The 15,317-nt window shown below is 40.7% G+C and overlaps 1 protein-coding gene across 1 annotated transcript in view; it reads left to right on the top strand.

Moving 5' to 3' along the window:
• hecw1a (HECT, C2 and WW domain containing E3 ubiquitin protein ligase 1a) overlaps positions 1 to 14,935 on the top strand; it is a 52,633-nt gene extending 37,698 nt beyond the window's left edge. Inside the window, exons 14-28 of the mRNA XM_030768433.1 lie at positions 322 to 507; positions 1,184 to 1,318; positions 1,638 to 1,743; positions 1,998 to 2,094; positions 2,949 to 3,032; positions 5,119 to 5,225; positions 6,226 to 6,340; positions 6,571 to 6,684; positions 7,376 to 7,528; positions 8,603 to 8,701; positions 9,015 to 9,144; positions 9,432 to 9,578; positions 10,702 to 10,816; positions 12,037 to 12,235; positions 14,824 to 14,935. Coding sequence (XP_030624293.1) covers positions 322 to 507; positions 1,184 to 1,318; positions 1,638 to 1,743; positions 1,998 to 2,094; positions 2,949 to 3,032; positions 5,119 to 5,225; positions 6,226 to 6,340; positions 6,571 to 6,684; positions 7,376 to 7,528; positions 8,603 to 8,701; positions 9,015 to 9,144; positions 9,432 to 9,578; positions 10,702 to 10,816; positions 12,037 to 12,235; positions 14,824 to 14,935 — 1,899 coding nt within the window. The remainder of the gene's footprint in view (positions 1 to 321; positions 508 to 1,183; positions 1,319 to 1,637; positions 1,744 to 1,997; positions 2,095 to 2,948; positions 3,033 to 5,118; positions 5,226 to 6,225; positions 6,341 to 6,570; positions 6,685 to 7,375; positions 7,529 to 8,602; positions 8,702 to 9,014; positions 9,145 to 9,431; positions 9,579 to 10,701; positions 10,817 to 12,036; positions 12,236 to 14,823) is intronic.
• Positions 14,936 to 15,317: the final 382 nt, after the last annotated feature.

The raw sequence follows: 15,317 nt of genomic DNA, 5'->3' as shown, positions 1-15,317 counted from the left end.
GCACAAGACATATTACTGACATGTTACACAAATAATCAATATAAACTACAAAACTCCAATTCATTCTTTAGAGGTAAATGTACATAAATGCATGTACATGCACACACACATGCACACACGCACACACACACACACACACACACACACACACACACATTGTAAAACATCTCCAACATTTCATTTGTGAAATTCTTTCATCTTGCATCCAGTGCACATTGTCTGAAGAGATATTTGGTCTAAACAGCAGAAGCCAAATTTACTTTGTGTCAGTGGACAAATACACACACTTTTTGTTTTTCTCTCTGTCTGACACCATTACAGGGTGCCTATCGGATGTTTACCAACAGCACCTGTCTGAAGCACATGATTCTGAAAATTCGTCGCGACGCGCGTAACTTTGAGCGCTACCAACACAACCGTGACCTCGTCACGTTCCTGAACAAATTTGCCGACACGCAGCTGGAACTCCCAAGAGGCTGGGAGATTAAAACAGACCCTCAGGGGAAAGTATGTACGCTTACAGGCAGTGAGCAACATGCATTTTTACATCTGTAAAAATCTAACATCTGTCTTCCCTAAAATGGTCCAAACGTTGTCAGTGACTTTGATTTTAAGTTGACTCATTGATTCTACAGGGAGAGTGGGGAAAACCAGAGTCTTGTGCAGAGCATTTAAGCCATTAGCTCCACCTGGAAAGCATTAACTACATCTGCAGAAACCACAAAATAATGTGCTTGTCCTCACTCACAGGGCAAGACTCCCTCATACTGTACATTAACATTTGGACACAAAGCTCTGTTGCCGTCTGCAAACCGTTGCAATCTCTTCAACATTGATGTTTGGCAGCGAGTCTGCTGTTTGACCGTTTAGTTATTTATTTATATATGTACATATGTATTTATATGTTTATTTACTTATTTGGCTTCAAAATCAGACTCCTCCATGAAAATGTATGCTCAAATTCACCAGCATATGCCCACAGTTTATTCTGAAAGGTGACTCTGGTATCAGAATGTTTTTGTAATCCACTGCAGTTATGCCCACTGCATTGTGTTTATGACTTTAATGTATGATGTGAGTGTGTGTCTGTGAGCGTACACCAAGTTCCGTCAATTCAAAGTCCTCAAACTGGATTTTCTTGAAGGGAGATATTCCAGTCTGTTTTGATTTGTATTTTTTTCAGTCATTTTTCGTCGACCACAACAGCCGTGCCACAACCTTCATAGACCCTCGGATTCCGCTACAGAACAGCCGTTTGCCCAACCATCTCACCCACAGACAGCATCTGCAGAGACTACGCAGCTACAGCGCAGGGGAAGTGAGTGCTCACATCCACAGAGACACACAGACAGACAGACAGACAGACAGACAGACAGACAGGCAGAGAGTCAGCATCAGCAAATACAAACATAACCTAGTTATTCAGACAGGCAGACACAACAGAAAAGAGGAAGGAAGGAATACTGTATTACAAATAATGCCAGATTAAAAGCTAAAAAAATGAAAGGGTAAACAGACCAATAGCAACCTCGCACTCCATCAAATAGCCAGACAGAAATACTTGAGTAGGACTTTTATTCATGGCCCGAAATGCTCTATGTTGCACTCTCACATTTTGTACCTGTGATTTTGCCCAGGCGTCTGAGGTGTCCCGCAGTCGAGGGGCGTCCCTGATGGCCCGGCCCGGTCACAGTCTGGTCGCCACCATCAGGAGTCAGTACCCACAAGACTCTGTCCCCTTAGGTAGGTGAACCAAAAACTGCCCCCTCCCTCACAACTGACTGTACTTATTACTGATTATACAGGAAGGAAAAAAAAAAAAAAAAAAACTGCTGCAAGAAATGAACAGTATTTGGAGGACCTTTTGTTTTCAAATCCATTTGACACTCATAAAGAGAGAATATATTCTTTTTCAGTTGTGAGTTTCTTAACTGTGAGTAAAAATCACAAGTCCCTCACTTTTTCTTTTCTTTTTTCCTTTTCATTTCCTCCCACAGCTTACAATGAGAAGATTGTGGCTTTCCTTCGCCAGCCAAACATCTTCGACATGCTTCAGGAACGGCAGCCCAGTCTGGCACGTAACCTCACTCTCAGGTAACGGTCGGGTACAGCGAAGACCAGCTCAGTCTGTACGGAGCCTTCTCTTTAGAGAGATGGACTCAAGAGAAACAGTGAGCCCTCACTTTCAGCCACCACCACTCCTCCAGTATTCCATAACTTTAGAGCGACCACTGCGTCGCCATCAATCATTTTAATGTCAACTGTTTTAAACCAATTTAATGTAGACTGACAGAGGAGTAATAAGTATATTATGTCTTGTTAATTAAACTTTATGAATGCAGATAAAGAATAATAGTGTGTTGTTGTATGTATAAACTTAAACTTTAAGTAAAGTGAGATTAAACATCTAAGTTAATGCTGTACAGACGGCTCTCCGTTAGGGTGCAGACGTGTAGATCCATTTAGATGTCATTCTCGGCAGTAACTCAACGCTGTAAGTGTACATACATGTGATCAAGGTTTTACTGCTGCGATGAACATGAAAGCATGATGGATGATCTGACTGGCAAGACTAAAGATAGGATATGTCAGCGAAAGCTAAAGTGATTTCCTTTTTCTTGTTTTGTTTTGTTTTAACAAAGTGAATTTTCTACCACTTTGCATTGCTGCCCCTGTACAGTTGTTTTACAACATATCCAAAAAAAAAAAAAAACGTGGAAAATCGATTGTTATCTTAAAAGCATTCCTGAAAGCTGCCTATTAGGGCTTCCATTCAATCAGGTAAAGAACATTACCGGTACATTTAGAGTCCGGTTAACATTCCGGCAGACTTGGCCTTTCAGCAGCCGCTTAAGATGAAAGATAAAGACACAGAGAATGGAGTGGGAGGGAGGAAGAGCCTGAAGGTTTAACTGTTCTGAAAGTTCCACTTTGTCATTGTCCATAAGGGAGAAGATCCATTACATCAGAACGGAGGGTCCGCAAGGAGTGGAGAAGCTGTCATGTGATGCAGATCTGGTCATGCTTTTAAGGTACCAGCATCTGACATGATGGGAAACTGTGTGAACGGGACAGAGCCATGAAAATGGGGATTTGTGCTAGGTAGAGGCGTAACGCTTCTGCCCTTTCATGGTTGTGCCTTGGATTCTGAGTCGTAGTTTGCTTTGTTTTGTAGTTTGGGTTGGCTGAAAATTGAACAAACTCAAAACTTCAGTTTGTCTTTCTTTTCAAACATATTTAACACAGGAAGAATTAATTTACAACAAACAGTAACGAAGCCCCTCAAAACATGAGAATAAATGAATGAATGAATTAAGTAATTTCCAGTACCCTTCTGTTAGAAAATGTAAGAAAACTTAACTTGAGCAACAGTTCTTTAAGTTTTCCATGATGATGAGTGGAAGAAATCTAAACAACAGTACCTTTTAAGGTTCCTTATCAAGAAAATGACTGCAGGATTTCCGTTGTCAGAAATGACTGCAAAACCAAGTTCTGCCACATCGTCATTTGATTGAGGCAGGAGAGTGCTCAGTTTTGGGACTGTTGCTTGACTAAACCATTTCAGCAGAAAAGAAGCACATGACAACTGCAGAATGACGACTGGCTTCTCTTACCTGTTCCAGATCATTGCACATCTTATGTGATATGAGAGAAAACAATGATCTGAGTGATGACAATGTGTGTTTTGTTGTTTTTAAAATGGTTATGGAATATTCCAGTTGGAATATGGCATGGAGGTGTGTCTCCTATACTAAGAATATGTATTACCTATGATTTGGTGTCATGCTCAAGAAAAATGAAAAAAAAAAAGAACTTTACTTACAGATGCTAAAGTGAAAAAAAGAAATCACGACACATGTATTGAGAACCAAACCAAGGACTGAAAAACCATTGTTTTTTGGTTGTGGTACGAAATTGTTACACTCCTAGTACAAAGGGCTAGTTTTCTACATTCCTAGCTTTAGATATGTTGTAGACATATCTACCTCATACACAAGAAGGCAGAACTTTTTTTCTGGCCCCAAAAATGACATACATAAATCTCATGTTCAAAGTAAAACGTGTGTTGAAGTAGGGTTGTAGCAAAAAGCTTCAAGTTCTGTGACCCTCTAATGGAAGCATTTTTCATTCCTGCCTGGCCATAAAACCACATAGGCAAATGTTAATGAAGACACACGTCCAATTCACAAAATCTCACTGTATAAATGTGGAGATAGTCATATAAAAAGATGAAGATTTGACACGTTGAATTAACAGTTATTATATTCAGACTGGTGTAGGAAAGGTAATTAAGCAACCCAACATCTGTTGTATCGTTTTGATCCTGAAGACTATTTATGAGAAACCATGTTACAAAGGCTGATACAGTCATGGCTGACTCATGACTGGTCAAGTTTCATTCACTGCCAATCTGCTGCCAATCGGATTACTCTCCGTGACAAGGGTGCTGGCACTGACACTCTGAAAACATGGACTGGCATGCACCTCCTGATGAAATTGGCTTAATCAACCATTCATACCCTCCCATGCAGTGAGAACCTAGTACAATAACAGATATCACACTCAACCCAGAAACGGCATACACAGACACACAGACAATACAAACAGCTGGAAGACCAAATCTAAAAATACAGTCTGACAACAAAGTACCAGACAGGACTCTTGTTTGAACATAATACATAAAGGCAAACACAGACACAAACAACAGAGGTAAACGTTAAATGTTATGTTTACAAAACATTTGTCTGTTTGAATGACCTGCGCCAGGTAGAACCAACCTGAACCTGTACAGTGGCTTTTCTCTCAGAGGTTCATGGAGGGGTCTCTCCGATTGAACTGAAACTAATTTTACTTTTCATTAGAACTCGAACTAGTAGTAGATTTATGTTTGCCTGGTGTCTAATAATAATTGCAGTTTTTTGGCCATCCAGAAGCCATTCACGAATATGGCACTCTGTGTGAAAGTGAAATGGTACAATGTAGTTCTCAGCTGTTGTGGAATGGATACTTCCAAAAACTCCATTATAGTTTATTAAATAATGACAGTTCTTAATTGGCACCCATGAAACAGTTCATTTTTACCAATGCTGGTATTTTCTGTTTCTCTCTGTCCTACAGTCTGTTTGAGGAAGAGATCATGTCCTACATACCCAGTCAATCTTACCATCCAGGCTTCAGTTTCTCCCCACGCTGCTCTCCAGGATCCTCACCCCAGAGTTCACCTGGTGGGTGCTACTTCAAGGAGCTGATTATTATCACGGCCAATGAGTGATCATACCCTAAGGGCTTTAACCAATCAGCTGGAGCTCCAAAACCATGTGAACTAGTTCCCAAAGCCCTTTGCCAATCATATATGTAGGCTACAGCCAAGTTCTAGTGCAACTGGTAGTTACTGCAAATTATTATAATTACTGTTTAACACCGTCAGATTATAATTACAACATATACTTTAGACAACCAGTTACTGTGGCTCTCTGTGGGAGTGTTTATTTTGCCTGCTAGCTCTCCTTTGTGATGCTAGTCATCACTTTTTAAAAGAGCAACATTCTGTTTTTACCAAGCTCTTAAAGTTGTGATTCAGCAAATTCACTGTTCCCTTTGCATTAAAATAATAATTGGGATTCCTTCCCATTTCTTTTTGTCAGTACAGCTTTTTCTTCAACATGACACTTTCATATCAGCGCCAACAGCACGTGACTCAAAGCATTATCATTTTCTTGTATTAAGGTCTTGCTGCTCTACAGAGAGCTTTCCAGTGCTTACTTAATGAGCATGAGCCGTATGCTCGTTAGAGAGGGTTTTCATGAGGTTTGGGACGGTTGATATTGATGAGAGAATGCAGGAGCTATAAACAGAATGGAGACACAACGGGTTGGTTGTAACCGTGCCCCAGTTCTTTTGTCTTTCAGGATGAAAGTGACCTAAAAAAAAAAGTGACAGGGGAAAAAAAATAACCATCTTGTTTTTTTTGTTTTTTATTAATGAAAAGTCTTGAAGTAGGTTACTCAGTTAGTAGTTGCAGCTAATATTCTTGTGCATTGCACATTGGAAGAATTATGCACGTGTTTCGAGTCAACGACAGATGCATGGGCAGTAGAGAAATATGGATGTGTGTGTTCATATTTGTTTACCGGCATATGTTTGATTAACTGTGTTTGCCTGCACATGCTTGTGTGTTTATGATGATTTATGATGGGCTTTTGTGTGCTGGTTTTGTGTTAACAGGCTTGCAGAGGGCCAGAGCTCCCGCCCCATACCGCAGAGACTTTGAAGCCAAACTGCGCAACTTCTACAGGAAGCTTGAAGCCAAAGGTTATGGTCAAGGTCCAGGAAAAATCAAGTATGTGTGTGTGTGTGTGTGTGTGTGTGTGTGTGTGTGTGTGTGTGTGCATGTGTATGTGTGCGTGCGTGTGTGTGTGTGTAAAATGTACTCTTTTAGTAGACACAGTTCCATTTCTCTAAGCACTCTAAATGCAGTCTGCTGTCTGTACCGGGGATGGGCAGTGATTAAGCTTTTTTGCCATATCTAGAAAGGTCCCATTGTTGTTGTGTTTTCTTGTGATGTCACAGGCTAATCATTAGAAGAGACCACCTCCTGGAGGGTACCTTTAACCAGGTGATGGCCTACACCCGCAAAGAACTGCAGAGGAACAAGCTTTACGTGACCTTTTCAGGAGAAGAGGGGTATGTCACAGAGTACTCACATGATATTCTAATGGATGATCTGTGTCTTCAGTCAGACAGAATAGATACTGACAGACCCTGAGCGTCTTTCACTATTACACTGTCAGTACGGGGGGAAAAGTGTCATAATTATAACAGTTGGCATCTCTGGTTCCAACAAGTTGTCTTTGTCAGATGCTTTCGTGTGATCTATGTGGGATTACACTAGTTATCGTACATACTGGCATTATGTGTATGACCTCTTATGACAGTGCTGAATATGCCCTTTTAGTGATCAGTAAAGTTTAGTTTATCTATATTTAACTGAAACTATGGAGACAAATTAGCCATGGTGTCATCCTAGCAATCAAATAATCTAAGGTTGGGCAGTTCAGTCCTACAGAAAAATAATGTATTAGAATGATGAATATCCATGTCACTGGTAATGGTCAGAATTTCACAGCAGAATCCTTTATTAACTCTCAAATAATGTGTTAGAATGGCAAATAGTCATGTCCCTGATAATGTTCAGAATTTCACAATCGAATATTCCTATTATCTGTACTTTTTACAAATTCTACCCTGTTTTGATTTGTAAAAGTAAGGCTATCACAAGTTTATTAAAGGGAAAAAAAAGCACACGCACACATGAACGGTTCTTTCTAACACAGCTTCAAACACCCACACGCACTCTCTTGTGTCTTCCCTCCAGCCTGGACTACAGTGGTCCGTCAAGAGAGTTTTTCTTCCTGCTGTCTCAGGAGCTCTTTAACCCCTACTACGGCCTGTTTGAGTACTCAGCCAACGACACCTACACCGTTCAAATCAGTCCCATGTCGGCCTTCGTGGAGAACCATCTGGAATGGTGAGGACTCCAGGAAAATTCTGCTCAGAGTTTATCAGAGCTCCATACCTCGCTGGAGTGTCTTGTACAACAGCACTTCAAACCACTCTCATGAGTTTTACAAGTGTACTTACACTTACTGTGTCAACAGTGTCCAATAAAATAGCCAGTGTTGTGGTAACCGTGTTGTCCTACTCCATGTGACTGATGTAATCAATGATGATATAATGCACATTAAGCCTCTTATGGTAACTAACACACAGGTGCTTAACAGTGTTTACATGGTGTTTGTCCAGTTCTTAAGCAGTACTAAGAGGATGTACTCATAAGGTCTAATGTAAAACATAAACATAAACATAAAATTCTGTTTTGTCTGCGTTGGACAGTAATTTCAAGTGACAATCTGTTATCAAGATGGAATTTATGTACTTAAGCTAAAAATGTTGAGGCCTAAGTGAAGTAATTACCTTGTTTTTGAAGCTCTGGGGATATTAGCACTTTAGTGTTCTTTAGGCTCATATTTCAAGTGTACCTGGGGTTAAATTACACAGTTTCTCATAAGGCAGAGTACAAACAAGGCAGAATGACATACCTTTCTCAGAAACTGCTCTCATTTTGACTGACATGTGAAAATGCTCTTCTCCCTAGTAAATTATAGCGATGACAACAGCAAAAGAAAGTGCATGTGAAGTTGTCACCCCAATGCTCTTGGCTTACCAAGAATGCTAGATTAAAAACAACAACTGTTTCAATGGCCTCAATTAACAGATAATAGAGACTCTAAGTGGAGCTGTTGTACTTGTTAGAGTAAAATGCCCCCAATAATGGGCGTCCACCTCCTGGCATTCTGCCCTGGGGGCAAAAGCACCTTTTCTGATGTGGTTTGATGGTGACTTCTGTGACTGGACGAGACAGAGAGAGAGAGAGAGAGTTAGAGGAGGTCAAAGGGAGAGAGCATATTCATGTAGAGCAGAACCAGGTGATGAGTCTTAGCGTTTTAGTTAATTTATGAAGTAATGAATTTTTCATTCAACACTCTCGCTTTCTCTCTCACTCTTTATTCATCTCCTCATCTCTCTATGTGCCCGTCTCCAGGTTTCGGTTCAGTGGGCGTATTCTGGGTCTTGCTCTGATCCACCAGTACCTGCTGGATGCTTTCTTCACTCGGCCATTCTACAAAGCCTTGCTCAGACTGTGAGTCTGTGTGTTTCCTTTTTTTCCCAGCAAATGACATATCAAGCCTTTACTGAAAACCTATGAACACCTATGAAAGTAAAGCATGGCTGTTTATCATGGATCATATAGCAAGTGAATGTGTAGTAAGATTTTTATGTAAAGTGTTTTTCATTTGGCCCATACTGGTCTTATATGTCTCTTATGTGACTATCTGAGCTCATGAAATAATCTGTATTCAGGCAAAGCAGTGTTAAATGAGAATCAGTGCCTTGTGAACAAGTTAAGAGCGTGTCGATGTTGCATGTCTCCGTCCATGTTTGGCGTCGTGCAGTGCGACAGATCTGAGTGATCTGGAGTATCTGGATGAGGAGTTCCACCAGAGCTTACAGTGGATGAAGGACAATGACATCACTGACATACTCGACCTCACCTTCACCGTGAACGAGGAAGTCTTCGGTCAGGTAATAGACGTTACCTCTTGCTAATCAGATTTCACTCCGTCCCTTTTATTTACAGAATCCTCCTATACTAGCTTCTGATAAGACTGAAAAATGCCCTATTCAACATACTGTCATGCTGTAATTACATTTTATGATGCAAATGTTCTCCTGACCGTAGAACTGAGCTGAACTGAGCTCACAAGATTCCAGCATTCTGGGAAGGTTCCAGAAAATATCTTTCAGTTCCATTTAAAATGTGTTATCCATTTGTTACAACTGGATCACTGACGTGGGCGTTTGTTATGCAGGTGACAGAGAGAGAGCTGAAGTCAGGAGGTTCAAATATCCAGGTGACAGAGAAGAATAAGAAGGAGTACATCGAGCGGATGGCTAAATGGAGGGTAGAGAGGGGAGTAGTGCAGCAGACAGAGGCTCTGGTTCGCGGCTTTTACGAGGTATGCCAGCACAGTCAGCACACACCCTGTTCTGAACCCTGCACAGCACCATGTATGTTTTTATGGCTGCTCCCCATTGTTCATTAGTGTTTAGCATCAGCTGGGTATCTGCTGACACTACTGGTCAGGTCAAGTAATTAAAGCAGGTAAAAATGTTCTCTAAAACGTTCTGCAGAGAGTAAGTGCAAGCAAATGCAATGCTTATGACAATACTTGGTTTGTATACACAGCTCTTCACTGCATTGAATAGTGATATAACCCAAGTCATTGGCCTGTAGATGACTGACTTCAAGGAGTGAATATTTTGTTCCTAACCACACTGCTTGGTGGCTTCGCTTTACTGCGTGATATGAATTGTGCGAATGATATTAACATATCAGAGGCTAACTGTGCTTTTGAAGTCTGGGAAGTCATTCCAACCCTTTGTAGTCAAAACTCCATTTGAATTCAAAAGTGACAATGGGGCGTTTAAGTTGAATGCTAAACAAGTCAAATTATATTAAGGGAGCACATGGTTACATGACATAAAAAGGAGAATCAGGGAAAGCATCGTGCCTCTGTTTCGGTTGAAACAAACTATGGGGTGAGAACATCCATTTCATTTCTAAAAAAGAGTGCTCCGCACAGTTCTATCTAAACCTGGAAGTCTGGCGTTTTGTCACATTTAAATGTGCCTGGTTTTGTAATTAATTTTACACAGTTAACAAATTGGTTCTCAGACATATTTGAAAAGGCCTACACAGTAGTAGATAATGTGAGCTTTTGCCCATGCCCATAGCATTTGTGGTGTGAAAGCGATTCAGAGTAAATGTAGTATTAATATTTATGACTCCTACACAGTGTAGTTCAAAGCAAGTAGTTTTCTGAGCTTTTGCACATTACTTTGCTCTTAGCAGCATTTGCAAAAGAAACAAACAAAACAGCAGCTTCTGAGTCATTTCCTCTGTGAAACATTTGTCAGCAAGTCTGCAGTAGTTGTCCCTGGATTAACACCTGGCCTCCATGTTCACCCAACAGCAGTAGTAACATCTTAAGACTTTAGCATGTGAACATAGAAATGGTCACTACTATACACCGATAAATTAAAATATTGATGTTAATCTGCCATCTCGTCCTTCTCTAGGTGGTAGATTCACGTTTGGTCTCGGTATTTGATGCCCGTGAGTTGGAACTGGTCATTGCGGGGACAGCGGAAATCGACCTGAATGACTGGAGGAGTAACACAGAGTACAGGGGAGGTAAGTAACAGCACACAGTAAACTTCAATCAGACGCCTTGCTCTTCAGATCAAAGGCAAAAACAACGCTCCCACAAACACATCTGATATAGCTAATCAAGTCCTTCATAACCATCAGAATGGGAATCAGCTCTCCCGATTTGTTAGCCTGTTTAAGTCTATATCTACCCCTTGCAGTTTGACAGGAAAGGTGTCTAGCTTGTAGAGACGTTTCTGTGTTCAGAGTTGAGCAGAACATCTGGAGGGAAGGAGTGTGTTATTAGTTGAACAAGTCACTTGATTCATTTATGTATCCAAGTAATTATATATGTATATTTTTTCTCAACAAGACCACAGCTGCAAGTATTCAGAGCCTATTCCTCAGGGGTCCTGAGACAATGAGTTGTCTTTAGATCATGGAATATAAAGCAAGACTAATCAGCTACGATGAAAATCATTATCTCCAAACCCAGCGTCTTTGAAAACACATGACAGATCATCTCTCGTACAGTGGCTAACGTCGTGAATGGACCGTGCTCCAGAAACCTGCAGACGCATTTGAAATCGCTTTCCGTTGTGAAAAGACAGATGTGGCCAAGGGCCCGTAGTGCCAGAAATGTCCACCGATGTCCATAGATCATTAATCACCCAGAGGAGCTGTGTTGTGGTTGCCAGAATGTTCATCTGGACCTCATTAGGCTTTAAACTCTTAATTGACCTAGCTAATCATCTGCTTCGTTTGAGGGTTTTGACCCTCTTTTCCTCTCAGGCCCTGTCTGGAATCACTCTCGAAGGCCTTAAAGAGAACATAGCTTCTCTTTACGCTCTGTAGCCACCACTTAAATCAACAACCAAAACTGTTTTGATTGTGGTTGGTTGCTGCAGATGGAAAAGTCTATGCGAATGGCACCCATTTGACCCTTTGCAGTGGATTCATGACCTTTGTGGTCGGATAGATTTATGGGGTGATAGTAACTTCATCTGTGAGCGCAGTGCGTGTGTTGACTTTTCAGGGATGTTAATGTGTCACGTCTGTAACTGCACTCATACACATGAGGAAAGCCATAAGTAATGCCTGACTAGTGTGTAGCATGTACCCTGTCTGAGTCCATTTTATTTGATTTTGTTTGATTCAGCTTCTCCTCTTCTCTTCTCTTCTCTTCTCTTCTCTTCTCTTCTCTTCTCTTCTCTTCTCTTAGATTCTGTAACCATACAACCTAATAATCTTTGTGGGTCTTGTAGGTTACCATGATGGACATGTAGTGATTCGATGGTTCTGGGGGGCGGTGGAGCGGTTCAATAATGAACAGCGTCTGCGGCTGCTGCAGTTTGTGACGGGCACCTCTAGTGTTCCTTATGAGGGATTTGCTGCACTGCGTGGGAGTAATGGACTGCGTCGCTTCTGCATCGAGAAGTGGGGCAAGATCACCTCTCTGCCCAGGTGGGAAAAAAATGACAAAACGTTTGCAAAAAACATGGACTTGTATGTATTTCATGCTGGACTTGATTTTGATAGGGGTTTTATCTGAACATTGAATTTCTGGGCAGTTAGACAGTTTTTCCTGTTACAGCTGGGACACTGTGAAATAGTGGTTCAATCAGGATTAGACCCAGTTACGTCTTCATTTGTTTTGTTTTGGGTTTTTTTTTTGTTTGTTTGTTTGTTTCTTGCTAAATTGTTGTTTCTCATTTCATTTTAAGTCTAAATTTGGTGAACTGTAGCAACAATCGTTTTTGTGCCATTTTCAGTCATCAAATATGAAATCCTGATTATCTGCCAGGCAGACAGGCACCTGAAATCTTGTTAAAACCACAGTTTTTATTCACAGTAATGTAAAGCACATTTACAAGTGCTTTGCTCAGTGTTTTTATTGGTGTTAAAAATCAGAGTCTTTCTCTGCTGCTGCAGTTTGGCTGCAAGCCACTCTGTTCACAGTTACAAACAGGGGCCAATTATATTTGACCACAGTTTAGCTTGATACAGCAGGGGATAAGCACTTCAAATAGCAACATTCAAGCAGTCTTTGGAGCATTTTGGCACAGACATAGCGTTTTTTGTTTTTTGGGTTGTTTTTTTTTTTGCTACAAGTTTTTCAGCAAGATGTTTGAGTCAGTGAGCACACCCAGCGGTCCTGCTGTGCTTATATGTAAGATTACAAGACGGAGAAGGATCTGGAACAAACTTTGTATCCCATTTTCAGCAGTGCTACTAGTCACACTGCTGGTGTTTTCACATTATGTTCCCAGTGTTTGACTGTAGCGCATTATGTCAGTTTTCTCATTGTAACTCGGCAGCCGCCCTGTTAAGACTCGATGACCAAAGATAGTAGTGGGCAGAATTTTATGCTCGAGTAGGATAATTATGAGATTGACTGAGTTTGGTGAAAAACTGACTGTTAAATTAATTCTCTATCCGCTTCTCTCTCTCTCTCTCTCTCTCTCTCTCCCTCCCTCTCTCCATTCATCTCTTTCTCTCTATCCCTCTCACCCCTCCTCTTATCTTTTTATCCCGTATAACACACACACACACACTCACAGGCATGCACAAACACACACACACACAAACACCTTAATCCTGAGGTGACTGCTGAAATATGTGAACTTCATCCATTCACTTCTTCCTTTGAAAACAGGCATTTCCCCCTGAAATCTCAGAGTTCCTGTTCATACACTTTAGCATATTTCTCATTTGTACAGATGGTTTCAGCTCTCATCATGGGGAACTAAATAACCACAAGTCTGTTTACTTAGCTCTTAATTTGCCAACACAGAAAAAGTCAGCCATTTCACTCTCCACTCAGCTTAAATACGAGAAAAACAATATGACAGCTTTGTCAAAGTCTAGGCTTAATATTTACTTAATAAGACCACTAGAGTAAATTGTGTTTTTCTAAGGCATCAACGTCCATTAGTAATGCAAACACAAGAATGAACTGAGAAGTTAAGGTTATAGCCTCTGATCTCACCATTTGGTCTCCTGCTCTCGTTTCCATGTGAAAAGAAACAAAAATGCAAAGAAAGAAAGAGAGAATGAAAGAAAGAGAAAATAAGAAATGAGTGAGGTGGACAAAATATTCATATAGAATAGAATTAGTTTGTGTATAGCTTTATTTCTTATTCTTGTTGTATTTCCAGAGCAACCATGTAATAGTATCACCGTGTAATTTAGTTATTGTCGGCACTGCTGTTGATAAAATCACTTCTGATTAGCCCAGGTAGAGCACACAATGTAACGTTTCACCTTGAACTATTTGTTTTCTTCACATCGTGACTTTAGCAAACAAAAGAGGCTTGCAGTGCGAAAGCTCGGCTCTGTCAGCACTTAAAGAGGAGGCTTGTATTTCGCTGTCGGCAGGAGAGCAGAGCTCGTGTTTGTTATTGTGTAGGCATGGCGTCAGCATAGTCAGAGCTAAATAAGGGTAAGGTGAAAAAAGATGGAAAGACAACTCAGTTATCTCTCCAACACCAACCTCTCACATGATTCTTTGACAAAGCTACCGCCCTGTTTTGTGGAAATACTCTGAGAAAAAGATGTTTGGTCACTGTAAAGTAGTGTTTTGGTTTCTCTTTTTTTTTTTTTTTATTTTATTTTGTGATTTTTTTTTTTTTATCATTCTGGCCCAATTCTGGCTCATATGTTTCAGCTATTGAGAGGTCGGGTTATTTGTGGGCTGAAGTTGAATTAAATATAGTGGTCAAGGTTGGGGCGTTGAAGCTGAGTCAGAATAAAAGTGTCTGGGAATGGAGAAGTGTGTTGGGAGATGCTGGATCTTTTTGTCCGGTCAGTGCTGTTCATTTAAAAAAACAAATCTCATTAATCACTTATGATGTCAGATCACAGATAGTGGGCTGCTGAAAGAACTCCAGAGAGTTCCATCAGACAGACCAAATCCATCAAATAATTATGGCAGAAAGCACTTCGTATCACTGCATTATTCAGTCTCTTTTTTTCAGGTATGCAATTTTTGGTAATGCCAGTGTGAGTGCTCTCACTTGATATCTGAGCTTGTTGTTTTTATCTTTTCTCAGGGCACACACGTGTTTTAATCGACTGGACCTTCCTCCCTACCCTTCGTACACAATGCTGTATGAAAAGCTTCTCGTTGCTGTGGAGGAAACCAGCACTTTTGGCCTGGAGTGAAGAACCTTGGGATACTTGTGTGACTGTTACTGTTTTTTTTGTTTTTGTTTTTTGTTTTCTTTTTAACTTCTATAATTTTCATTAATATCCTCAAGGACCAGTTATTTTTTTACTGTACATATCTACCTTGAAGATCATGCTGAAATGAACTTTGGGGGGGGGGGGGGGGGGGGGCAGGGTAAATGAGATGAAATTGCATGCTCTGCACTGTAATAATGTAAATCATCAGGAATATTGTACATACTCTACAATGGAATGGGTGTGGGCTTAGGGGGTGTTGTTTGCGGGGGGTCGCACAAGCCAAGATGTATGCAATAGTGAAAACCTTGCTCCAGCCTATTGTAATCAGCCAAATGACTAATTAATTGGACCCTATCCAACA

This window comes from Chanos chanos, chromosome 3 (genome assembly GCF_902362185.1).
Source record: "Chanos chanos chromosome 3, fChaCha1.1, whole genome shotgun sequence".
Taxonomy (NCBI): domain Eukaryota; kingdom Metazoa; phylum Chordata; class Actinopteri; order Gonorynchiformes; family Chanidae; genus Chanos; species Chanos chanos.
Note: the sequence above shows the minus strand (reverse complement) of the source record. Positions and strands in the feature narration are given on the sequence as shown.